This window comes from Podarcis vaucheri, assembly GCF_965113315.1.
Source record: "Podarcis vaucheri genome assembly, chromosome: Z".
NCBI classification, from domain to species: domain Eukaryota; kingdom Metazoa; phylum Chordata; class Lepidosauria; order Squamata; family Lacertidae; genus Podarcis; species Podarcis vaucheri.
The window spans coordinates 28,482,853-28,510,428 of record NC_138758.1 but is presented as its reverse complement, the minus strand read 5'-3'; the positions used below and the strand labels follow the sequence as shown (position 1 = coordinate 28,510,428).

The window sequence follows — 27,576 nt, the reverse complement described above, 5'->3', positions numbered from 1 at the left end:
ATATATATATATATATATATATATATATATATATATATCCTGGAAACACCACTTTAAAAAAGCAGGAGGGAAGGCTAAATTCGAGGTATCCTAGATAAGACTAGAAATGGATGAGCCCAGATACCTAATTATCAGCCTGGTTTCCATGAGACTTCCAAACCAAACATGCTCAGACACATACAGAACAATCCCATTCATGCTTTCTCAGAAGTAAATCCCGTTGATTTCAAACAGGATTCATTCCCAAATAATGGTGCACAGATTTGCAGTGGAAAAAGAAGGTCAGTTGAGCTGCATTAGTAACAACCCATCTTATGAAAACAACTGTGATGCAAACAGTGCGTACAACCCAGCTGAAGCCTAAGTTACACGTAACTGCAGTTTGTCTGGATCTGTTCCTTCTTACTCTTCCCTTCCCCTTTTTACGCATTCTACTTCTGGCATCATACAGACTGGAATCTCCTTGAGGCAGAGACTCTAACTTTTTCATTATGTCACATTGTCAATCTCCAAATCTCCACACTGTATGGTGACATAACAGCAGCATGCTATTTTTAATGGTCATGGCCTGTATCCAGATACCTTGTACTCAGGGTAGACCCTTGGAAATCAATGGACTTGTCAGTCATGACCAACTTAATGCCATTGATTTCCAAGGGTCTATTCTGAGTTCTTAATCGGCGGATACTGTGCTATATCTATATACCAGTGCAGTGGAAACAGATATTACATCCTTCTGAACAACTGGAAGCTGGCTAGCTTGAATGTTGTAAAGTTATGATAATTATTGTATTTACCATGATATACTAGGCCTAGGCCCAACTGCACACTACAGGATAGAGATCTTACATGAAGGTGAGAGTAGGTGAATATGACCCCATATTTATCTAGAAGTGTATTCATGGCACCCATTGCACAAAACCAAGCAAAGTGCAGGTAGTTACAGAAAAAGCTCTTAGATTCATTTTAGCAACTCCATTAATGCAAACTTTAAATTAATACACAACTCTTCTTTTTTTGCTTTTGTTTCCATCTCACAGCAGACAGTTGAACCATTCATTTTTTAAAAAAATAATTGAAGGCGACCCTTGAAAGAGAGCCATTCGGTCCAAAACAAGTCAGAAAACTTTTGAAATCTAATTGCAATTTTGCAAATAAAGATGAAACTGCTCTTTGATTCTAGTTTGCAAGGAATTTTAGAAGCTTAAAAAGTTAAGTGTTATCCAAGAAGTAAACCACATACAAATCACAAGGGCCAGATCTACTGTTAGCTGCCTTAAAAAACTTATATATAGAAGCTAGATCTCCTTGGGGCTCAGCTTAGCCAAAAACCCAGCCTTAGAAATGACAAACACTAATCCAGATTTTTGTCAAGTGCCTTAACCATGAATGCGACCTAAATCTCAGTACTTGTATTTAATATAGATTGAGCTTTCTTGCCTCTTGGGCTGCAATTCTGTGTATGCCTACCTAGGAGTAAGCCATATTGAGCATAGCTGGTCCTACTCCTGAGCCAACATGCAGTTGCGCTGCTCTAATGATAAAGCTTCCTGCTCACCAACGTAACGCAAGTCATCAATGAAACGAGGGATTCTCTGTTGGCCTATTTGCTTGCCCTGTGAATGCTAGAGATAATGGTGCTCAATAAAGCAGAAGGCAGTATTATTTTTAGAAATGGGTTGGGGGAGATATATGTTGCAGTACAGCTAGCATGGGAGGATTTAAAAGCAATGGACTCAACATGGAAAAGGAGGAGGGCTAAGAGAAACCCAGTTGTCTGCGGGTTCTCTAAAATGGAAGATAAAATGCTATTCCCTCCTGACCCCCCCCTAAAAGGAAAGTCAGGTGTCACATGAAATCCGTCTACAGTGCATCGAATGAGACGCGCAAGCCCTCTTCTGGTTTCCTCAGTAGTCTTCCTTCTAAGAGCATCTATTTTTAGGCTGGAGCATATAAATCACTGCAGTTCACACTACGGCACACCATTTCCTTAGAAAGGAATGCTAAAAAAACAGCACTATCTACTTCAACTGATCCTGGCCACCAGCATATTTTAGGCATCTGCATTGGTTTTTAAATGCCATGTGTCATCTAACTGAAGGGTATTTCATCAGGCATCTCTCACAGCCAGCCCCCCACTCACCCTACCGTAAGAATGTGAGGGCAACCTCCTCACCTCATGGAAGCATTGCTTTGGGTCATCTAACAAAATGAGGCATTGAAGAGGTAGCATAACCTTCCAGTTTTAACAGCTAAAAATAACCACCATAAAACCCATAATCTACTGAATACAACAGGCCATTAGATCAGTCATTCAGCAGAATTACCAGCTATGTTCCAGCAACTGGCAGTGTTTTTAAGTATGCTTTTAATACATCAGCTACATTCATATCCAGTTAATGGAGATGCACATTAATACAGTACCCAATTCAGCTCACAAAAAGAGACACACTGTAAATGCAACATATCGAATCAAAGCCTTTCCGGTGCTTTTTTTTTTTTTTTTTTTTTTTTTGCTCCATATAGAGGCATTGTTCACAATCCATTGCACACACAAGCGAAGTGCAAGCAAAAAGATGCACAAATACACCCATACATGCAGGCAGGCAGGCAGGCAGCATTCACCCAGAGAAATGAAGGAAAGGCATTTTCACTCAACTAGCATTCATTACATTTTTTTTTAATGGACAGGACAGCACAAGACGAGACAATGAACCATAAACTATGGGTTCTAATAATTTAAAATAAATTGGGGGGGGTGTTTAAAAAAAGAAAACTTACATTGATTTTTGGCAATTTTCCTTCGGTCATTATACACAGCAGTTGGGCTGTGTACAGAATACCTGATCCAAAGAGAAATATAACCACATTATGAAAAGAGACAGGGACGGAGGAAGAGGAGGAATTAGGTTAGGCATGCAGCTGTTAACAAACGTTAGAAGAAAGCACCTCTCTGCCGGGTTCCCCACTGCCCCCTCCAGTCAGAAAGACTGGGATCCAGTAAAGCTTTCCTGCCACTGTCTGAACTGGGAAAGAAGTGGAAAGCTCCCTAGCTACCCTTGCCCTCCACTGAAGTGGGGAGATGGGCAGGGAAGAGAATAAATAAATAGCTATTCAGCCTCAAATGCTCATGCAAAAAAGGCCAAAACAGCGTCAGAAATATCCAGAGCTCGCCTATTCCCCCTCCCTCTTACTTGACATGTGAAATTCAGAATGAAGGGGGAGAAGGGATGGAGAAGGAGGGAGGGAGGGAAGGAGGGAGGGAGGAGCTGGAAATGAAATAAAGGAGAGTTTGAAGAGAAGAATAAATAAAAATAATTTATCCTGTCAGCCTGGAAGGATTCAATGTACTAGCCACCAGGAAAGCCCAATGGGTCTGGCATCGGCAGCGGTGGCATGAGAGACTGCCTCCCCCCCCCCAATCCAGAGCATCAGGAGGGAGGGAGGGAGGAGAGATGTGTCAATGCTCCTCTTATCTTGAAAGGATCCTGGAGCTTTAAGGTGGTGGATTACAGATCAGGAGGAAATATGCTTTTTTATTTTTATTTTTAAAAAGTACAGTGGTGCAGGAGTTGCTGTGATACAGTCAATAGCTTTATTCTTGGATATTGTAGAAAATAATGCATCTGAGACTTTTATCTATAAAGTACATGTGGCCACAGCTGCTAGGATTTCTCTCTCAGATTTGTCTATGGGGAGGGGAAATGCCATAGTTGGAGGGTTCCTATACATCCAGGAGGGGAACAGTGCTCAAATTATGGGGTGGGGGAAAACATAAGGTGGAGGGGATTGATGAAATACACAAGCCTCACTCCTTGACTATTGTCAACTGTATCCAAATTTTGACACTCCTGGTTTCACCTAAAGCTGTAGCTAAGGGAACCTATCATCACAAAAGATCAGAGAGGCGAGATCCCCCTCTGCCCCGTCTTGTGGTTTGAATACCAGATGGAGAGGGAGCAACTTTGCAAAATTTGAGGGCTTCTGATGCCATAAAGCAGGATAGCTCAAATTTGCATGACAGGTGGATGACATATTGTGCAGCAGGTGTATGCAGCACCCTTTTCTAGGACTACAAAGCATAACCGAACGCCGTTGCCTACAACACTGACCTCTATTCTCTCTTATTAAAAAAATGACAACTCAACACAGGGAACTTGTGGCTCTCCGGTTGTTGGGACTTCAGTTCCCATCAGCCCTAGCCAACATGCCCAATAATCAGGAATTATGGGAGCTGGAGTCCAGCAACATTTGGAGGGCACCAGGTTCTCCACCCCTATTCAAAGCTGAGAAAATACTCATTCCCTCTTTAAGGCTTATTCTGCCCATCAAACAAGCCAAGTTACCAAACCCAAAATGCAAAATTGTAGTTGCAGTTTTGTCCGGCACACACTAATGTGTGCGTAAGTCTCAGTGATCTCAGTGGGTCTTTCTTTTAAGTTATATACTATATATGTATATAATCATATAACACTACAGCAGGAAGGGACCAAACCAACACCCTGCAAACTGGGGTACAAGTAAGTATCATGGGTTGCTGGTTCTTGTTTTGTTTTTAGTACTATATCTGCACAGCTAATCACAAAGTTCAGCTGCTCTCAGAGTTCTCTGCCAACTCCAGGCAAACACACTACCAGTAGGCAGAGTATTAACAATGGGGCTGTTTTCAAAATGTATTTTAAAACATATTCAGCAAGCATTTACTAATAATTCTTCTGCAATCCTAGGCAGCTTTTCCTGGGAATCAGTTCCATTAGACTCATTAAGTCTTAACAGTAAACAATATTGAATTAAGGCTTTTAATGTCTTAAATCCACCCCCAATTTTAACCCGCTTCAAGTTTCCTATCTCCACCCCCCACCCTTAAACTCCAGGTGACATGGCATAATGTCTGAATCTGGCATCCAGGGTTCTTTATGTGTGGGGTGGGGTGAGGTGGGGTGGGGGAGAAATCTGATTCTGAATTGCAGAATTCCAGACAAAATTTAGAATTCAGGCATCTGTTGCTCTGGCAAGGAGTATCAGCATTAGCAAAATAATATGCCTGTTGCTATAAACTAACAGGCACCACCAAATTAAAGCATCTAAAGGTACTTCAAGCTTGATTAAATGCACCTCCAAAATAATGAATAAATAAAAAGCACCAGTGATGTAATCAAAATGAGTCATGAGAGCCATGCCAAAAGAAAACAGATCCTTTGCATACTAAGTGTTCACACATCCATATGCACACACATGCATAGAGCAAACTGCCAACATCTGGACATGGAGAAATCTGATTCACCCAGGTGGTGGAATTTGACAGTTGCCAAGTGCTGCCTGTAGTTATTTGTTTTGGCTAAACTGAACATCAGAGAAATAAGCAGCATTCTGAGATGCTAATAAAATCCATGTATCTTATTTCTTCCTCTTAGAACTCATTCCGCCCCCCTCCTAGTTCCACCATTCAGTCTTCATGCCAGATGAATGAATGAATGATATTAACTTTATAACAATCTCCTGTTTCCTGGAAAGAGGCATTGCATAAGAAAAGAGAACCCTGCTAAATGCTGCTGTGTTAAGGGGACACCAACTTGTGTGTTTAAATACTCAGGGAGGGAAATATTCCAAGCCAAATTGTCTCACTGAATATTTATTTTATTTTTAAAGACCACCCACCCAAACTTGAATGCAATAACACCTGTTCCTTCTCTTAAAGCTACAAGTAAGAGAGAAGGAAAGAAATCAGGAAAGCTGGAAATCCAAGCAATAGGTTATGAATAAAAAGCGATATCACAATATATTTCTATATTAACACATGTTGTGAATGTCAGTGAATTTTTTATTCCTAAATTTGCCAAATCAGTCATAGGTAATGAGAATCACTCAGTGTTCCCACCCAATTTTATTCTCTTTTTCTCTGTGATTTTATCAACTTGGTCATGTTTTAGTTATTTTCAAACACCGGCACTTCTACCTTTGTAAAATTATGTGCCGGTGTTTTAATTCATTTCAGACACCAGCACTTTTAACTATTTAACCATAGTGTGCTAAATGGTAACACACACACACACACACACACGGCAATGGATGGACATGATGTAAGCAAATAGAACGAGATAAAATTGCCTGTGCCGTTTCTTCCTGCAAATAAATAAACAAAGGGCAGGGAAGACTGCAATCAACCATACCCTTTCTATATATATCACAGCTTCAGGAGACATATGACACAAAGGTACATTTTGTACCACTTTGACTTTGTTTCATCATACCTGCATCCCTCATACCTCTCCCCACCCCGCCATGCAAAGCTATCTCTCATGGAACAATTTCATTTTCTTTTTAGGAAGACACCTCTTTGCCAGAGTCTCATAAAACATAATTTAGCACTTCATTCTCAAGGAAATCAATGTGAATTAAGTCACCCTAAGCGACCCATATTTGAATCTTGTTATCTAAGTGGTGCATAAAGCTTTTTTTTCCCCTCTCCCCTCCCTACCCCCACTCCCCCATCCACCTTGACAGACCAAGTCACTGTGAAAATATGGCTTCAAAAAGAAAAAGGGGGGGAAGCATGCTTTAAAAGGAAACAAAACACCTCTTCTATTTGCTTCGCCAGTCTGCAAAGATGGGAAGCACACTAATAGCCGAAGCCCAGCTGGTTGTGCTTCTAGTGGGCTGAATGGAGCAGCTGTGAATAAGCAGTGTAAAAGCAGATCTGAAAGGGTTGAAACGGGGGCCAGAAGGTCTGAGGATTCAAATCACACTTCCAAGGCAACCAAATAAAATAAACCTCTCCCCCCCCCCACACACACACTCTTATTTCCCAATAGCTGACTAAAGCTTTCAATGACATTCCTTTCCTCTCAAACCTCTTAAATATATATCAGGAAAATGCAAAGCTGAATGGGCACTCTCTCCACCCCTGCAATCTCCTTTGCAAAGGCATTTGATTCCCACTTACTTGGCACAAAGCAAGCCTTATTTTGGTATTAAGCTAAAGCATTCCAGTGCCCTTTTTCCGCTTTAAGAAGTAATAATAAATGTACATGCACACACTATGTTAAAACTAGCAGTGCATCCATTGCTCATTATTATGATGCAAACCCACATTTCACTTTGAAATATTTATCTCCCACTGATCATTTGCAAACAACAAGAAATATAAGCAGGAATTAATTCAGTATAGACAGAGATATGGAGCTATAGCAGCACTCTGTGTCTACCTAGATAGGTAGGCACAGAGACATTGGCTTAGTGTGTGTGTATATATATCTGTATATCTATAGCCATCAATATAGAATTAACTGGGCATTAAGCAGATACACTTACAGGCATACTTAATAGACAAGACATGACAAAAGATTTAGGGAGAGATAATATACCAACGTCATACAGATCACAGCGAGGCCATGTTGATTCTCAAAGCTGCTCTCCCCCCTCAGTAAGGAAATTCCTCTCTCTCTCTCTCTCTCTCTCTTATGTGTGTGTAATCTCTCCCTTTCTCTCTGGATGGATTTTGTTTGTTAATTTGGAAACTTGGGATTTTTGTTTTGTTTTGTTTTGAGTTTTGCTAGTGGTATGCTGCCGCCGCCTCCTTCGCTGCCACCATCACCAACTCAGGAGCAAAAAATAAAAGGAAAAAGGGGGGAGGAGAAGGGGGGGAGAGAGAGAGAGATCAAAAAAGGAAGGAAAAAAACACACTCCAGAGTCCATTCAACGGGTGCCCAAGAAGAACATGAGGACGACATTGACCAGCAGGAGCACCACGATGACAGCGAACACCACCACCGTCTGAACATCCAAGGTCATGGTGCAGTGCAGAACACTGTAGTGCTCCAGATGTGGAGCTTGGAGGCTTGGAGCTGTCAACCTCTGCTCTGTGAGACTGTCCATACATCCACCATGCTATAGGAGAGGAGGAGGCAAGGGAAAGGCACCGCTTCTCTAGCTCTCTGGCTCCCTCTTTTATCCGCTGGCTCTCTCCGCTTGCGGGTTTTTTTAGGGTTGCTGGTTTGGAGGATGATGTGGTGGTGGTGGTAGAGGCTCTGTTGGGTCTGCCTGCTTGTGTGTGTGTTTGTGTGGAGGGGAGGGGGAGCGCGTGCACGCGCCTGTTGCTTTGTATATTCCTCTCTCTCTCTCTCAGCCCCTGCTGGAACCTGCGATGCAAAACAGCAGCAGTATCGCCAACTAGTTGAGCGCTGGAGAAGATGCACAAGGAAGGGAGCAGGAAGGGAAGGTGCCACAGAAGAGGGAGGGGAGTCTCCTCAATGCTTTCTTTCTTTTTTTCTTTCTTCGCTTGAGATTGCAGGATGCTGTTGCTGCTGCTGCCGACTCCCGCAAAGGTCCTTCTCCCCCAGGAGCTTGCGTGTGTGTGTGGCTTCAGCTCTTGGGTAGGGTGGGGGAGCTGCCTTTGCCCGCTCAGTTCGCCAAGGCAGCGCCGAGCAGCAGAAGCCTGGCCGCGCTGGAGGGCTCTTCAAGCCGCCGCCGCCGCCGCCACTCCTGCTGCTGCTGCCGCATCTCTCGTCGCGAGGCGGACCCCCTTCGCATACGAATCAATTGCCAGGAGCCAGGCGGGCGGGCGGAGGAGAGGCGGCGCTGTCACTCAGTGGCAAGGAAGAGAAGGAAAGGGTAAAAGGAGGAGGAGGAGGAGGAAAAACTGGAGAGGAGCAAAAGCTCCAAGCACGGAAAAGCAAAATCCAATTTCCTTCTCCTTCCTTGTTCCTGCCGAAGTTCCTTCTTCTTCCCTTTCTTCTTCCTCCTTCCTATTTCTCCTTTCATCCCCCCCTTTCCCCCTTCTTTCTTTCTTCAGTCTTCCCTTCCCCCTTCCTTCCATTCCTTCCTCTTCCTTCCTTCCTTCTCCCTTTCCCCGCCCCACATTTCCTCCTTCCTTCCGCTCTTTCTTTTCCTCCTGACCTCCCTTTGTTCCGCAAGGGAAGGAGGCGGCAGTGACTTGGGAGCAAAAGAAGAAAAAGGTATTGGGTGCTATATCTGGCGGGGTAGGTCCATCTGGTCCAACATCTCAATTCCAGCGGGGCCGGAGGTGGGGAAGAGAACCAGGTGCCTCCGGATTCCGGAAACCTCACATGCAACAGTGTGCTCCCATTACTATTCCCGCATCCCAGCGGCTTGTGTTCGGAGATAGGCATCCTCTGAATACAGAAGTACCACTTAGCTATCCTGGCTACCAGTAGTCACTGACAGGATGTCCCTCTATGAAACAGTTTATTCTTTTTAAAAGACTTGCATCATCATCATCATCATCCAGTTTTGGGTGCTCCACTTTCAACTTTCAGCTTAGCCAGCCAGGCCCTTTCCCAGCATACTCCATTCAATTATGGTGCAAAAGTGGTGTCACATGTCCAGGCCTTCCGCTTCCTCCCAACACTCACCCCAGCATAATGGCAGCTGCATTTTGCACCAGTTTCCAAGTTTCCAAGCCACTTCTCGAAGTAGCCCCATGTAAAGTGCATTTATCTGAAACTTTGGTCTTAACACAACCACAAAAGTGCCACAAGAAATACAGGCATTCACTATTCAGAGGCTCCTGGGAAGCATTTGCCCACTGAGACCCTCCACTGCATCTTTGCATGAGACATTGCTGAGGGTTCCCCTCCCCTCTTACAGCCTTAGTCAGGGGTAGGTAATTCTGCATGGTGAATTGCTATTATGGCTCAATCACAACTTCACAGCAATCTTAATTGCTGAATATTTCTATCAATTTCTGCCTGCATTAAAACATTTGTGGTCGTTATTAGGTTCATCTATTTGGCAATTAATTGGAACAATTAAATATAATGGTAATTTGTTTTGCTTTTGATGCTTTTAAAGGCAAATGTTTCATGACTTTGTACTGATATATTGTTAACCGCCTCAGAACCCACTCAGTGAAAGAAAGATGGAGTAGATGTGTTGAAATAAGTAACTGAAAAGATGCATTTTGGGAATGAAAGAGTGTTGAAGAGGAGTCCGGGGGTGGGGTGGGGGTGGGAAGAGGCACTTTTGGAAACTCAAAACAGCCAAAAGGAAAACTATGAAAACTATGCTGTCACAAATGGAACCCCAATTCTACCACCGTTCTAAATTGCCTGGGGAGCCTCCAAAATCTTGCCTGAGTTCAAAGCAGTTGTGTTAACAAGCACAGCAGAGTGCAAATGCACCAGCAGGAGTGTTGGATTGGCACTGATGGCACGTTTGCACCATACCAACCTTCTTGCCACAGTGTCCCTCCCTCTCTCTATCCCAATATACTGCAGCAACTCAACTGGACTGATGTCAAGTGAGCGGCACAGCCTCACCATGTCGTTTGCTGCCATTTAAAGCCCTGATTTAGGACCAAGTTAACTTAGGGGGCATCTGCACCCATACTAACCCACCCATCCCTTAAAATCTATGTTGGAGGCTCAACAGTAAAAATCATTTAGCTGGTAAGCACAAGGAGCAGTGCCTTTTCTGCAATGGCCCCTCACAGACCTCTTTTGAATGAGTTCTAAAGAATGGCCCTTGGGAATTAAATGTAAGGCTGGCAGTTGATTTAGAACAGTTGGGCCATGTGTCCAACACCAGTTTTAGTGTATTTCATTGTGTTTATTTACCCGCTTGTAATCAAGTTGAGCAGTTTTATTCCTACATTTTAATTATTGCTATTGATGCACTTTAGTGATTGTGAGATGATTGTTCTAAAAAGGCAACCTATAAACCTTTTAAAGTGATCAATCAAAAAATGCAAGACCTCCCTACTTAAGACAGTCTCCTTCCAACTCATGGAGGGCAGTGAGAACAGTAACAAGGGGTGGGTAGGGTGAGGGGTTTCTAGTTCAGTAGTACCTGCTGATCCACCTAATGCATATAGTTTTACTTGCAAACCAAATGCCGCTGCTGCACCAACCCCAGCCAGCCACCTGCCACCTGCCTGCCTTCTTACTAGGTTGGAATAGAACTGGATGACAGCTCCTTTCTCCTTGGCCTCAGTTTTGTCCTTTGTAGAACTCAGGAGGGGTAAGAATTGGGGGAAAACTGGAATGATTTGGCTCCACCTGTCATTGGCTCTGGCTCCACCTACAGTTGATCTCCCCACCTTCCACTCTGCAAGTCCCAATGGGCACCAGCCATCACCGTAGAAGGAGTTTCTGGCATAGAAGAGCTTCATTGTTTCAGTTTCAAATGGTGCAGCCCAGATGCCAGTTGACTGCTTTTGAAAGACCCAGTCCTAAAGTCTTTGCTGAACTAATGCAAACATGCTTCTCACTGATATACTGGGCTCATGCTCAACCCATGCATTCTGCACAGCACCATGGTGTTATGTAGGCAATAAGCAATGGACATTGAATCTGTTTGCATCCAGACAGGTGTGACTGCTGACATCATCACAGAATGGGTGAGACTATTTTGCATTAGAAGTGGCACCAGCCCTTGATTCTCTCATGCTTAAGAAGGAAGGGTTGGCTCCACAGCCATGGTGTGCATGGCTGCAGTCCTATACACACTTACCTGGGAGTAAGGCCCGTTTAAGTCAATGGGACTTACCAACAAGTGGTTATGCTTAGGATTCTGCTGCTAAATGGCTGGACTATTGCAGTTTTAGGAATCAGGAATTTATATTTTTAAAAGCTCTTTTCTTTTTATCTTTCTCCCCTCAAATAATGCCAGAAACAACATTTATTGCTTGATTTTCAAATGAAAGAAAGAAGTAAAATAAATTTATTGAGAAATTTTAATAAGCAGGGCATAATAAATGTATTGCCCCACTATAAATTTTGTTTGATTCATTTTCTAACATTTGCATCCCACTTCTCTTCAATCGCACAACCCAAGGAGGCATGTGTATGGTTCTCAGAAGGTCTCCCATCCCATCAGTGACCCTGACCGGCTTCTTTTCAGCAAGGGTAATAGGCTCATGTGCCTTCAAACCATACAAAAGAATGGCTGTTAATGGGACAACATGGTTTACCTTTGCTTTGTGCATGATACTTGAGAAAATTTGACTGCAATTTAGGAAGCATGTATCTTGCAGCCCACTTCTTTTCTCTATCTTTCACACTCCAGGCACCCCTAATATTTTGGCCTCCTATAAGCCATGACTGCATCTCCTCTAACATTTCTCCAATGAAAATAGGGAGAGCCTAAGGAAAAGTGGGACATTTTGGGATCAAATCAGAAACTGGGATGACTTCTGTAAATCCGGGACTTTCCCTCGAAAATAGGGAGACTTGGAGGGTCTGAGATTGTCACTGCCATGATCCAGGTCCGTTTGTTCTCCCCCAACAGCCCGTGTACTAAACCTTTCTCCTGGTGAGTCTCTGATGCTGCCCCAAACAGCCTCTTTCAGTGCCCTCCATGCCCATCATCAGAGTGAAATGCAAAAGTATAGAGGTGACTGAAGAGGTCCTTGATTCACAATAGCTGCTAATCAGCTTAAGCCTCATGGAACATATTTTGTATTCACAGCACAATGGCATTAAAAGCCTTGCTAGAAGATGGAGGCAGTGTGTGGGCAGAATTGATGCCATTTCATTCATCCTGATCCAGAATAGCAGGAGAAAATGGAATGAAAAGGGGTGAAGGTGTGTGTGGTGGGGAGGGGAGGATTAGAAGGATCCAAGAAGGCTGTCGAAGGAAGAAGTACCTTCAGGAAGCTCTTGAAAAAAAGAGATGAAGCAACTCTGAAAGAGCATATTGAGACTCCTGCTCTATCAAATGACTCCAGCCTCTGCCCCCCAACTTCTCACGCACTAGCTTTTGAAAAGGAATTTATTTATTTATTTATTTCCATTTATGAATTATGAAACTTCTGAAATGATTCAACAATAATATTCCTGGAATTCAATGGCCCAAGGGCGGTCAAATGCTTCTGGGAAGACTTCAAGCAGGGCTTATAGACAATAGCCTTGGCTGGTTTTTGCCTCAACCCTGTGTCCTGTAAAGTATACTGCCTCTGAACATGGATAGTCCATTATTAACTTTTGTGATGAATGGTGTGCAATATTTATTTAACAATAATTGTTCCCACACTTCCTCCATGGAGCACAGATCAGCAGTGTGCATGGGTAAAGGCTATGGTGGGAAACATTGTGCAACACAGTGGTGCAGCCTAAGACCAAACACTAGAACTGCCCTCCCCCTTGGAAAAAGGAAGGAAGGAAGGAAGGAAGGAAGGAAGGAAGGAAGGAAGGAAGGAAAAAGAAAGACAGGCAAAAGGGTAAGTGGGAATTCAGTCTACTGGTTTGTCTTTAAGATAAAAATCCGTGGTGACAATGAAAGTTGCCCCCACAGTTGCCATTATCTTCAAGAGGCACCAAGGGGGGCTGTTCTTCCAGGGTTAATACCACCTGTTTAAGGGGTGGGGATTTTTGCTAAGGACCATGGCTTAAAACTCCCTTTGCAATGTGGCTCCAAATAAAACTGGGCATCCTTACACCTGCTATTTAAAGAAAGTCAAACTTGGATATGTTTTCTAGTACCATTAGCTGCTAGTGGCCAGTTGAATCATATGAAACTGTCTTATAAAGAATCAGACCATTGGTCCACCTAGCTCAGTATCACTTGCTGGCTGACAGTGGCTTCTTGGGGATTTCAGACAGGGTCTTTCCCAGCCCTGGGAGCTTTGAAACTGCACGGAGAATAGATGCTGTGCCACTGAGCTATGGACTCTTCCCCAAGGAAGGTCTTACATTGATAAGTTTATTGAATGGTGATGTTTGTGTGTTTGTTTTCAATATGTAACCTGCAATGGTATCACTCAGCAATGAATTACAGGATAGAAATTAAATAACAATGACAACAGCAATTAATCATTCAAAAATTGCATCTCCTGCTCTGTTATTTGGAGGCAACTGGACACCATCAGAATCTGTGCCCTATTGTCCCATACAGTGAGCCAACAGGTCTGCAAGTCCTGGACATTCTTGGGCTGTGATGTGATCTTGGGCTGCACCCATCCAGTCTAACCATTGACTCCTCATCACCTGGTTGACCACCCTGACTTGAGGCTACCTCTCCTTCCACAAGTGGGCAATGAAACGTTTGAACTGGTAGTCCTCCTAAAGATTTGTAGTTGAATGTCTCTACCTTATCCTGTTCTGCACCCCAATTAGCATTTTATTTAAAATGTATGCATCTAAAAATTAGCACTCCGTGAAATGTATATTAATTGCTTTTTTAATTTATATTTTATCTCAACAATTATAACTCTAGGAATGATCTAGCTGCTGCAACCCTCCTCTCCTCATATCTAAATGATTATGATGATTTTCTGCCTCAAGATGGTAATCAAGAGCCAAAAGAAAAATGGCGCACTGGAAACTATATAGTTAGTTAGATTTTTAAATAAAAAGCAGAACTAAAAACCACGCAGAAGGAGTGGCAAGAAAGAGGGAAATTTTCAATCAGCTGGCCTTGAAGGAGGAAATGGTTTAACGAAGCTGTTCGCTGCACAAATCCACCCTCTTGTCATAACGAGGGGTCAAGAACATCCTTGTTCAAGAGGCACCTACTTCAGTTGACTCTTCATGATCAAGGATAGGAAAATAATGTTGTGGCCTTCATCAAAAACTTGTGAACTACAAAGTCTCTGTATGTCTCATACAAACTTTTCAGACAAACACCCCTTAGCACATCGTCTATTTGTTTCTCATTTTGGTCAGCTGAATTAAACCCACTCCTCCAGTTACTTTTAGAGGTCAATTGGAAGACGCAATGGAATGTCAAACACTTTCTGGAGGCGTGAAAAAATAATAACTTGCATCCCATGGGCAGCCTTCCCATCATACTAGGAATTGTAGTCCAATGCACCCAGAGGGCACCAGGTTTGTTTATTTATTATACCGGTATTTATATCCCACCATTTTCTCCAAGGAGCTCAAAGTCCTTCCCCTATTTAATCCCTACAACAACCCTTCCTGTGAGGTAGCTTAGGCTGAGAGGCAGAATCTGGCCAAAGGTCCCCCAGTAACTTTCATGGCTGAGTGAGGATTTGAACTCTTATCTTCTAGTGTGATACTTCAACCACTGCACCATAATGTAGAGGTATGTTGTCCTAGGGCAGGTGTGGGGTACCTTTGGTCCTCCAGATGTTGAGCTATAACTCCCATTAGTCCTGGCTATTGGCCTTGCTTAGCTATGGCTGATGGGAGTTGTAGATTAGCAACATATGAGGAGCCAATTTGTCCTAGGGCAACAAACTGAAGAAACCAAACATTATGGCCATATCTTCCATCCAAAAGGTGTGGGGAAAGATTATAGCCTGGTTTATACATGCAGCAGAAGGAGGTGGTAGTCTTATGGTGAAGGAATGGGACAATACCACTTCCATTCTTGAATTCTCCCTTGCATTAAAAATGAATAGCACACCAAGAACAACATGGGCTTAGACATTTGTCCTTGGTGTGACAACCTTCCACTTACAGGGAAGTTGTTGCACCAAGGAGCATTCAAAAGCATCGTCTCCTGCCTGAACCCAGAAGTGGAACAGCCACTCTTAACCACCTTAGGATTCTACCTAGGTTCCTCATTCTACTGCATGTATAGACAAAGTCTTAAAGATTCACGTTCTGTGTCTGTGCTACAAGTTGACGGCTGTCTTACAAACAAAGAACTTAACTAAGGGACACTGATTGGCTCAAAACTTCAAGGCTGTGTTGAAATTTGAACCCATGACATGGAAGTACAAGGTTCACACGGTTTGTTAGATCTTGCTGACTCCATGTTAATACAGTGGTTATTGTTCCCTCTTTATTGGTACTACTATCATAGGCAGATCATTTGGTATGATATTCTTGCATTTTTAAATTTTATTTATATTAATTAATTAATCTGTATGCTTTTTAATGGCAAAATAGGCTTCCTTACCAACTTAAGAGGGTAAGAAGGGGCATTAAAGACACGTAAAGCTCCTCTGTGGCTGTTATATGTTAATGTTAAACATTCCCTGTTGAAAATTAATGGTCTGAATCTCCTTTAAATGGTAAACTTGTTACTTAATAATTATCTCAATACTTCACTTCAGGGCCCCCACCACGAATCTATGCAATTTCAAGTATATTCCAGCGCAAAATGGTTCAAGTTGATTCAATAATCAATAATATTCAAGTGATTTCTTGCACTATCCCATTCCTGTCTCTAAATGTTTAGAATAGGTTTCAGTCTGTCTAGAGATAAGGGCCCAGAGTTCAGTGATAAGCTCTGCATGCAGAAGATTCCATAATCCATTTCTGGCATCTTTGACAAAAAAAAGTTCAGATAGCAAGAGATGTGAAAGATCCTGGAGAGCAGTTGCCAGAAAGGTGAACGGTCTTGTCTGGAACAATACAGCTTACTAATGTATGCTATTTTTTAATCTGATATATACTATATCAGCGGTGGGCAGAAGTTAGATGGAGTTACTTGCAGATCTCTAGCAGATTTCCAGTAAGGTCTCTGATTCACATTTGTTTAGCAACAGCCAACATTTTGTTTCCTAAATTTGAAAAAGAAAAGAACCTGCCATAAACAAGTAAGGTAGAGGGAATCAGGAATGGGATTTTGGGGTCCCCCATGAATTTGATTTATGTACTAGGGGAGTAAAAATCTTTGGCATCCTGGGTTGTGCCAATGCTGGTCCTATTGAGAATAATGGACATGACTTACTGAGGTCCATTATTTTAATAGGTTGACTTAGTTGGAGACAACCCTCTGATCCTTAATTCCAAATTTATGTATACCTGAGGGCTTAGGCCAAGCATGGGCTGCTATTTGCCCCATAAGAACATTTCCCCCAGGCCACAAGAAATCTGTGGCACACCTGATGTCATATGTGTGTGGCTAAAAAGGAGTAATAGGGAGCTTAAAGGGAGCTATTGATGGTTTATTGGCAAGTGGGGTACCCTGTCAGTCCCAAATAGCATATTAGCACTGACAATGAGTACCTCTTGGATTGGCTGTACTAAGGAGTAGCCTACTGGAACACTGGAAATTTGTATATAGGAAATCAGACCACATTGCTCTACCTAACTTAGCACAGTCCACATTGACTGGCAGTGGCTCTTCAGGGTTTCAGGTAGGAGATGCCATTGAGGACTGAATCAGAGACAGTCTGCATGCAGATACTCTACCTCCAAGCTACAGTCCTTTGCCCGGGGGTACAACTGAAGGGGCTCAGCTGACTGGTGCTGTCAGCAAACCTCGCTTTAGCCATTTGCAGACGTGGGTTGAAGCCAAACCACATGTGCAAATGGACATCACAGGGGCTTTCTCCAATCAAAGCCGAAAGTTGGCCTGTGGGAGTTTGGATAAAATATGGTATATGGTTTAGTCTGAAAGAGCAGCTTACCAAAATAGTGTAGTATGAGGGACAGCTAAGAAAGGTAAGCTTGATACAATATGGTGGCCCTTTATAGCCTATGTTAACAATGTGAGCATTTACTACAACCTCATCAAGGCAAATTACATTACTGAGGTCTTACATTAGCAGACTGAATTCTGGCAGATAGTTTCTTTTCATATTTTTAGGCCACTTTGGCTTCTTCTTGACTTCTCCTTATTTCTTCCACTGATTTATACTTTGGTTTTTCAAAGTACTCTGCCAGAAGTATGCATTACTATAATGCAGTTTGTTCTGTTAATAACATCTCAGTAAAACTAATTTATGCATCTTTTTAAAAGTTGGTCAGTGGGAGAGGGAGAGAGGAATTAAGGATCTGGCCCACCAGCTGGATGCAGTTCTCTACCCCTGAGCTAAAGGAACACACTTGGCTGCAGACAGTGCTCCCAGCTGCCAAACAGCAACACAAAGAAGCTTCTACTAAGCCTCCAAAATGTGCTCAGGCTTACCAACTACTTATGCATTGGGACTCCTCCCACACTGGTCTCCAGCTAAGACTGGTATCAACTGGGCAGATCTGGCCTTCTGCAAACCACACTCATAGTCCAAGGACTTATTGTCACCAAATGCCCCTGTTTTCTGGAACCTGGACAAATTGCTGCCTGTTCTTTTGTTGTTCTTGTTGTTAAGTTTGCCCTTAAGTTGTTACGTTTGCCCTAATATATGACCAAAAGCCAGGAAAAAGAGGTGTGTCTCCAGCATTCACATAATGAAGATGCCAGATGCACCTCTCTGAGGGAGTTCCACAATTTTGGGGCTGCCACAGAGAATGCTGTCTTATGGATCATCTTCAGTCTAAGCTTCTGAGGGCAGTGGAACCACAAAGAGGGCCCTCAGCAGATCTTAGCATCCAGGAGGGTCTGCAGGCAAGGAAGGGGTCTTTCAGGTATCTGGGGCCTGAGTCATTCTGGGAATGCCTTGCTCAGAATGTGTTTGTGAAGGGTGCTGTGTTCCCCCACCTACTTGGAGACTCAGCAGAAGAATCTCCTGTCTCCATACAGCTCCACTGCTATCTATCAAAATGCAAGCAGGTGGAGTAGAGGTTTGCTAACAGTTGGTAGGAGGGGCGGGGGGGCGGAACTTGGGTAGTGAGCCTTGATGTAAGAATAGGAATGTGGTAGGTGTGTCCAATTTAAATATATGAAACGGTAATGGATAGGCTGGCAGTGATGCCTCCATCAGGTGGCAGTTCTTAAGGTAACATTAAAAGGCTGCTCATCTTATGAAAGGAACTTAGGAATCATAAAATGGTATAGTTGGAAGGGACCCTGAGGGTCATCAGTTGCAGATGAAGTCTAAGGGATGAAGCCAGTGATGATGCTCTGCCTCCATGGTCAGAGGCAGCGATGCTTCTAAATACTAGTTGCTGGGAGTCACAGATGGGGAGAGTGCTCTTGTGCTCAGGTCCTGTTCGCATATTTCCTACAAACATTTGTGTCGCCACTGTGAGAACAGGATAAGAGACTAGATGGGCCATTGGCCTGCTTATTCACTGTTATCTCCTTGGTTGGCTTTAAAAGAGGACTGGGCAAATTCATAGAGTATAAGGCTAGCCCTGGTTGCTATGTTTTCCCTTTGCTGTCACAGGCAATAATGCTTCTCAAGACCGGACGATGGAAGTAACAAAAAGGAAGAGTGTTGTTGCACTCAGGTTCTACTTGTGTCCATCACTGTATTCTTTTTGGTGCCCGCTGAAGACATTCTTATTTAGACAAGCCTACTCAGGTGTTTAGAAAGTTTGTATGCGTTTAAATTCATTTTAGTCTGTTATTTTATGGTTTTAACTTTGTGTGTGTTTTAAATCATGGCTGTAAAAAATTTAGTGGTAATTTTATCAGGGGTGGTTGTGGTTTGTTTGTTTTGGGTTTTTTTTGTAAACTGTTTTGAGGTTTTTTTCTAAAATCAAATGGTAATACAGTGGTACCTCAGGTTAAGTACTTAATTCGTTCCGGAGGTCCGTTAACCTGAAACTGTTCTTAACCTGAAGTGCCACTTTAGCTAATGGGGCCTCCTGCTGCCGCCGCGCCTCCAGAGCCCAATTTCTGTTCTTATCCTGAAGCAAAGTTCTTAACCTGAAGCACTATTTCTGGGTTAGCGGAGTCTGTAACCTGAAGCATATGTAACCTGAAGCGTATGTAACCCGAGGTACCACTGTACTGTATAAATTTATGAAACAAGCAAACAAACTATGAAAAAAGGATGGTGTGATCCAGCAGCCTCTTCTTATGTTTTTGAGTTCACATAACAGAAAGGTTATGGATGGAAAGGAGGAGGAGATGGAAGGGGGGGGTGGGGGGAGAAGAGAGGAGCAGCAGCATGTAGCTGTTCTGGGCGGGTGTTCCAGAAATCAATACTAGACAATTACTTTGTTGCATTGCTGATCAGATGCTTATTTTTCATTTTCTTACTGGCAACTGAATTATTATATGAGGTTGAAGAAGATACTCAAAAGATTTTAGCAACCCAGTACCAATGACGCATGCAAAAATACCCTCATGGGAAGCTGGCATGAATAGCCGTAGATTAAACTTCTTTTTTTAAAAAAAAGATGGATGGAAATCAGTGTGTTCAACCATTAAACAACTGAGTACAGTGGAGAGAAGCTGAGCAAGCCTGAAAAAAGGGATGAAAGGATTTCTAACATTCTGATCCCATATTGTTTTGTGGCTTTGCTCTGCCTGCGTTTCCCACCTCCTGAATCCCAATTGAACCAGGAACATTTCTAAAATTAACTTTGGAAACGGAGCACACAAAGTTAGCCACAGTGTCCACCGCCCACCCCCTGCTTCGGCTTTATATATCACCAACACACATGTGCGTGAATAAAGCTACAAAGTATGGCTTTCTCTGGTTGTCAGGTGATAGTTAGGAACTGCTGGGTGAAAATCTACTACAAAACGGATACACTGTTCTTTCTTTGTTGTCACCTCATTTTGGTGGAATAGGTTTTCCCTAGACAGGATGGAAACCCTGAGGATGTTGCAGTGAAATATACTGGAAGATTCTTCTGTGACACTTATCTTTCCTGTTGCAAACATGTTTCATTTTGAGAGCCAAGCTATAGGCAATGTTTTTCTTTATATGTTTTGGATGGCAGGATTTCCAGGATAGGTCGGCATAGGTGTTAGTGGGTTTGTTTCAGAAATCAGCTACTATTTTGTTGTTCTCAGTGGCAAGGAGGACATCAAGGGAAAGGATGTGTATCAGTGGTGCTATTTAATGAACACTTGATAATTGGATAAATGGAGTTGATGTAACTTATAAATTGTTCTAAGCACTGTTTTTTCATTTGTCAGGGAAATCTACCCCTTGCTAGCAAACTCTGAATGACCTCTTCTTATAGCATTTTACTAGCCTCCAAATCGACAATCCTGAATCTAATCCTTGTAGACAACCATATGTCAGGAGTGCTCTGATGGTGCTTCCTGCTTGGCAGGGGGTTGGACTCAATGGCCCTTGTGGTCTCTTCCAACTCTATGATTCTATGATTCTATGATTCTAGTTCCAAATGTTGTATCAACTGTGTGAAGCTACCTTCAAAAGCACCAGTATGGATAGATCCTGCAAAAAAATGGGTTGTCATATCTAATAAGGAGGTAAAACTACAACCAAGCTATGCACACATTTTAGAAACGACAAATCTGCAATTTTGACCCCCAAAGTGAAGCAACCGGTTCATAAACATTTCGGTTCTGAAAACCACAACCTGTCAGACTTATAAATAATTCCTCCAGAGATGCCAACAGATCCAACAGTGTTAGGAAAGGTGTACACACTGGACACAATAACATTGCACGGCTTCAGCTTGGAGCGTAGTAGCAGCATCACTTGGCTTCAGTGAATGATGCCCTTCTGAGCATTCAATCTTCAAAGCTCTGTAAGTACCACTTTGAAAACAGCATCATTTTCATCAGAACAGTTGATGAAAGCAGAAGCCAAAACATTTTGCCACATACATTTTTTAAAAAACAAACAAAAAACCCTCTGTTTTGTTAACCATAGATTACCCATATCTATTTATACCTCTCACTGTCTCTCTCCACCAGTCTTTCCCAATCTGATGCCCTCCAGATGTTTAGGACTACAAATCCCATCAACCCTAGCCACCACAGCCAACTGATGGGAGTTGTAATCCACAACCTTTGCAGAGCATCAGATTGGAAAAAGCTATTGTGGATGGATAAAAACAATGGAGAATTCCTAATGTATCAGATATCTGTTTCACTTTGAGGGGTAAAGAGACCAGGTAATTCAGAACTCCAGAATCCAGGTAGAAATTTGGATGAGGATTATTTTTAGAAGTCTCCCTTGTTTAAGGAATATAGCTTAGAAATTAACAATGTCATGCCACCATCTGAAATCAATTTATAGACAGGGAAGATATAGGTTGGGAATGAATGATTACCAAGATCAGGTTGTCTGCTAATCTTATCTGTGTCTATACTTCCCTAATGCCTTCAGCGCAACTTATTTAAGTCATCTAGACCTCTGCTACCACTTTTTGGTAATGCACCTTCTCTTCAAATACCATCAATAAATCACTGAATTTATTCATTCTTTATTGCACTGAAGAAGCTATCTTGAACTGATCCACACAATGGGTTCATCTACCTCAGCATTGTCTCCTTCACAGGTACCTTCCAGATGTTGTTGGAGCTCATCATTCCTCACCCATGCTAGCTGGGATTGACCAGAGCTGGAGAAGCAACAATATCTGTAGGACTATTTTTTCAGGGACTCATGCAGAGGAGACTCATTCCATCACCTCCTACACGAAATCCTCTCAGCTGGAGATACTTAAGATTTTCTCTGAGCATTCTGCTCCTGAGCTGAATTACAACCAACCATGATATTTAGTTGGTTTGCAGTGGAGGCTGATCCATTAGGGTGAATGAGGCACTGCCCCACCAATCCCAGTCTACTCTCAGACAGCCCCACCTTCCTGCCTTCTTACTTATACCAAGGGTGTGGTGCATCTGCCTATGGAAGTAACTATTACACCACACTCGTTTTGCACCTCAGCCACATCACTTGATCACCATCAAAGCTCTCAATGGTTACTAGCCATTACGGCTATGCTGTGTCTCCATTGTAAGAGGCAGTAATGCTACTGAATACCAGTTGCTGGAAACCACAGCAGGAAGAGGGCTCTTTTGCTCAGGACCTGCTTGCAATTTTCCCACGGGCATCTGGATGGCCACTGTGAGAACAGGATGTTGGACTTGGTGGGCCATTGGCTTGATCCAGCAGGGCTCTTCTTACATTCTTTTGTTAACTTTCTCTTCTTAGTCTCAGTACTGCCCTTGCAGAACTCAGCAGGGGCTAGGATGAAGAACAAACCAGAATTGGTTGCCTGCACTTTCCATTGGCTCTGGCTCCACTTCTCTGCCTTCCACTCTGCCAGTTGCAAAAGTCACAAGCTGCAACTGGCTGACTGAGCATGGTTATTAAGTAATTAAAAATGTTTTTATTCAAAATGCTCCCTCCATTAAATTTTTCATACAAACTTAGAGGCACCCCCTGAGATGGGTAATTCTTCCTCCTCTTCTGAGACGATGTCTGCCCTGATGCATTCAAAAGTGTAGTCCACCACACAGACATGCAAGACTGTGGTGAAAATGTAACAAGAAATTCAACTCTTCAATATCTTCCACCCAAGGCATACTGCCATTGTGTGTAACACATGGAATTTCTAACAACACTCTCTATGTGTGCAGAAGTTGTTGTTGTTGTTATTGATGATGATATCCCACCCTTCCTCCACCAAGCTCACGCTCAAGGAACTTTTATTCTCATAATACTGTGTAGCTGATTAGGCTGAGAGACAGTGACTAGCCTGTGGTCATGCAGGGAGCTTGATAGCTAAGAGGAGAGTTGAACCCTGGCCTCCCAGGTGCTACTCCAATTTGCACATCAGCTACATCACAGTGTTTACATCAAAACAGCACCTTCTCTGCAACAAAACAATAATGTGCTAACTTGATGCCACAATAAAGGCATAACGCATTGAACAGGCACATCCACCATTGCTCCAGTAAGTGAAGTTGGCCTTGCTGTGCAATGCTCTGGCTTATAAGATTTTATAGATGCATTCCTCTCTTGGTTTTTAATAATAACATTCTCTATGATGGGCACATTAATGGAGTGGAGAGCAAAGAGGAGCATCTTCGTTTCTAGGTTCGTTTCTAGATTAAGCAGGAATGGGGCAATTTTAATTTAATATAGTAGATCATGTATTTTTTAAAAACTGAAATGGGTGTTTTTCCATGGAACCCTAAACATGCTTATATATATAAAAAAAATTAAAAATCCCAATCAGTTTAATAGGGCTGAATCCCAGATATGAGTATGTAGCATTGCTGCCCCATCTGCTTAGCTCAGGGATGGGGAGCCCGTGACCCTCCAGACACTGCTGGACCTGAACTACCATCATCCCTGACTAAGGTTGGCCCAGATGGGCAGGGTATAATAATAATAATTATTATTATTATTATTATTAGGTGGAGAAGCTGCCTCAGGCATCAGGATCCACCAGGACAACAGATCCAGGCTTCCAAGAAATGCACCGCCCACTCCCAGTGCCGCTGTTGTGGTGACAGCAACACATTCCTCGGAGGCCAGATCTGCCGCTGCCTCAGCAACAGGGGTGCCAACTTGAATTGGTAGGGGCAGGTGAGCCCTGCCCCTCATAATCAATCATATGATAGGGCACATGCACACCATTTGAATAGCAATGCCCATCAACTTTGGGGGGGCAGCCCCTTCAAATATTTTATTGGGGAGGCCAAAGCTCCCTCAGCCCATAGGAATTGACTCCTATGCTCAGCAGCCCTCCCAAAGCTGCCTCTACAGTGGCCTCTTGGCGAATAGGAGGTGCTACTGGTCTCCTCCCACCCCAGGGGCTGCCCTCTAGGGTCTCCTGGGGTCTGCACCTGCCCAGGGTGATTCAGAGTGCCCCTCCCCCTTGCAATGGCGTTTAATTCCCACTTCAACCATTGGGTAAGGTTTATTTGACTCCCCCCCCCTTGTTCCCAACATAGATCTTTATTCCCTCCTTGTTCCTAATTTAGATCTCCACCCACCCCCCTTGTTCCCAGTGTAAATCTTCATTCACACCTTCTTCTTCACTGGTGGGAGAGGAGGTGCTGTTCTGTGGTTTGCCTCAGGTACCAAAATGTTTTGGGCCAGCCCTCTCCCTGATCATTGGGCATACTGGCTGAGGCCGTTGAGAGTTGGAGTCAAACAACATATCACAGATTCTTCACCCCCAACTTAACCAATTTACAAAACTGATTTACTTGCTGCCTTTGCAATGGGCACATTTAAGAAAGGAGTTGCATCCAACAGTGGCTTTATACAAGTGGAAAGCATAGCCTAGTGTTTGTGATTCCACTCTGGCACCAAAACCGCTCAGCAACTGCACCCTTTCACATAATAATAATAATAATAATAATAATAATAATAATAATAATAATAATAATTGTACCCCGACCATCTGGCTGGGTTTCCCCAGCCACTCTGGGCAGCTTCCAACAAAGATTAAAATTACATTAAATGTCACACATTAAACACATCCCTGAACAGGGCTGCCTTCAGATGTCTTCTAAATGTCAGGTAGTTGTTTATCTCTTTGACATCTGATGGGAGGGCGTTCCACAGGGTGGGGGCCACTGCCGCGAAGGTCCTCTGCCTGGTTCCCTCTAGCTTTGCTTCTCGCAGTGAGGGAACCGCCAGAAGGCCCTCAGAGCTGGACCTCAGTATCCCATGCTATTCCAAAAAGTGTTTCAAGAGCAGGATTTCTGGGGTGCTGGGTGCTGCAGGCAAGGGGGGAAGGCAAAAATCTTGTTCCCTGTTTTGTGCAAGGGGAACTGCTTCCACTAAGGCAAAACCACTAGATGAAAGGAAAGAAGGGAAATTTTCTCTATTTTCTAAAGATTAGTAGGATGCACTGGCCCAACAGAACATGTTTGAGAATCAGATATACACTTACACAAATCAGGGTGTTTAAGCTGTCAGCCTATTTTTAGATATAGGAAAAGAGAATTATCAGTTATACCTTCAAGGCCTCTTTTGAAAACATCAAACAGTAGGGAATGTCTCTCATTATTTCCAATTACAACTGCCCTCACCTCTCCCCACACCACAGGGAAGACAAAATAGCTTTATTCCCCCATAACTATTTTTCTTCCGAAAATGTTACTAGGCAAATCAGCATGGCACAGCTTGAGTAGCTCTGGCACAGCGTGGGAACAAGCAAGGGACTTTGCTTGAATATTACATTCTGTGCATTGGGGAGGGGGGCAGGGGAAGCAGGAGGTAGATTGTGTGGGAGGATAAGAGTGGGCGCAGGAGATGAACACTGTGGAAGTTAAGCAACCCTCACTCACCGCCACCAGATGCATCTGAAGGATCATGATTCAGATTGCAGATTTATCTAGCGCTATTTGCATCAAGCTATTCAAGGAGATGGGTGGCCTCAAAGGAAGGGGGCACAGCTGAAGCAAAGTATAGCCTAGTGTTTGTGCACAAGGGAGGCAGTGGTGGCATTGAGGTTAGAGTGTTGGACTAAGACCTGGGAGAGACCAGGCTTCAAATCCCTACTCAGCCATGAGGCTCACTAGGTGACCTTGGGAACCACTCATGGCCTCTCAGCCTAACCTACCTCACAGGGTTGTTGTGGGGTCAGATGAGGAGGTGGAGAACTTGTGCCACCTTGAGCTCCTTGGAGAAAAGGGTGGGGTATAAATGCAATAAAATAAATAAACATGCTCACAGGCAGAAGGTCACAGTTTCAGACCCCAGCATCTAGTTTGCGGCTCAGTCAGTAGAGCATCAAGGTCTCAGGGTCATGGGTTCGAGCCTCATATTGGGCAAAACATTCCTGCGTGGCAGAGGGTTAGACTTTATGACCTTTACGCCCCCTTCCAACTGTACAATTCTATAATTCTATACAGTCATATCAGGTAGTAGGTAACGGGGAAGACCCTGCCCAAAGCCCTGGAGAACCACTGCAGGTTGGTCAGAGTAGACAGCAATTGTGCTAGATCAGGGTTTCCCAAACTTGGGTCTCCAGCTGTTTTTGGACTGCAACTCCCATCACCCCTGCCTAATAGGACCAGTGGTCAGGGATGATGCAAACTGTACTCACCAAACAGCTGGAGACCCAAGATTGGGAAATCATGTGCCAGATGATCACATAGAATGATCTATATAACGTAGTTTTGGATGCTCCAAAGAAGGATATCTATTGCCATTAAACTTCAGGGTCCAGGTGAGGCTTATCTGAACCAGGTAGTGGAAACCTTCCTGCCTCACTGTCACCCCAACAGAACAATATCAATATATCAAGGTTGTGGGAAAAGAGAGGTGTGGTGTGGACCACAATCCACAAGAGCTGACTGAGGCACATGGCAGACAAAAGGATCCAGCCCAGTCTTTGCATGTCGCTTGTGTCGGGCCACTTTTGAGAAATGGAAGGCTGCAAACATGCACACAGAAGCAGGAGGGATATTGTTGTTGTTGAAGCAAATGCTTCCTTGGGTTCACATATGCATTCTGATTCATTTGAACACTAAATGATGCCCACCTCAGTCTCAGGTCATTTTGTGGGGATAAAAAGAAAGGACAAAAGCTTGTGGAGCCCTATAATACTTATCTGGGGGTGAACTCAATGGGACTTACTTCTGAGTAGATGTGCATAGGATGGCACCAAAATGCCGAAATCCTATGCAGTCACTTAACCCAGGAGTAAAGCATAAGGGGACTTACTTCCGAATAAGGATGCCTGGCATTATGTGGTACGTACATCCCTCAGCAAATGCTTAATTATAAGGTTCAGGGTTGCTCCTTTCAAAGAAGGGAGCACAGGATTGCTTTGCAAATCCTCGCGTTGTGGAGCTGTGCATTCTAAGAATCTGAAGGACCTCACAGCTGGGTGAGTGAAAGATCCCCTCCTCCCTTTGCCCAAGTCATTCGCCACCAAATTGCACCGGAATGGAAACAAAGAAGAAGCGGCGGCAGCTTCTATTTTTAAGCTGCCTTGTCGTTCTATAACCCCTCAATACATTCCTCTGCCAGCACAAAGCTGGAAGACAAACCTTAAGAAACGCTCCTATTCCAAAAGAACATCTCCATTAAGCTGCTACAGATCGCAAAGCTTTCACTTGCGCACAATCCTTTTAACAATAATGCCCCCCCCCCGCGCCGCCGCTCACAAAAAGTCCATCCCCCCGCCTTCTTTC

The 27,576-nt window shown here is 43.4% G+C and overlaps 2 protein-coding genes across 11 annotated transcripts in view; both read right to left on the bottom strand.

The window, feature by feature from the left end:
- The window catches only part of LOC309523986 (uncharacterized protein), a 61,161-nt gene extending 52,138 nt beyond the window's left edge, over positions 1 to 9,023 (bottom strand). Inside the window, exons 1-2 of one of the 2 annotated variants that reach the window (XR_014215711.1) lie at positions 7,684 to 9,023; positions 2,782 to 2,843 (exon numbers count right to left, since the gene is read on the bottom strand). Coding sequence is in view for 1 of the 2 variants with exons in the window: in XM_082208313.1 (XP_082064439.1) it covers positions 7,696 to 7,875 (180 nt within the window). In the remaining variant the exon portion in view is untranslated. The remainder of the gene's footprint in view (positions 1 to 2,781; positions 2,844 to 7,683) is intronic. The other variant, XM_082208313.1, reaches the window with a different exon arrangement.
- Positions 1 to 27,576, bottom strand: part of ARHGEF9 (Cdc42 guanine nucleotide exchange factor 9) — a 294,596-nt gene that overhangs the window by 128,366 nt on the left and 138,654 nt on the right. Inside the window, exons 1-2 of one of the 9 annotated variants that reach the window (XM_082208212.1) lie at positions 7,376 to 7,414; positions 2,782 to 2,843 (exon numbers count right to left, since the gene is read on the bottom strand). The exons of 4 other annotated variants lie outside the window; for them this stretch is intronic. In XM_082208212.1, the coding sequence (XP_082064338.1) occupies positions 2,782 to 2,811 (30 nt within the window). In that variant the 5' untranslated portion in view covers positions 2,812 to 2,843; positions 7,376 to 7,414. Of the gene's footprint in view, positions 1 to 2,781; positions 2,844 to 7,364; positions 7,699 to 27,576 lie in introns of those variants that run through there. 4 more of the 9 variants (XM_082208210.1, XM_082208211.1, XM_082208213.1 and 1 more) reach the window with 4 other exon arrangements.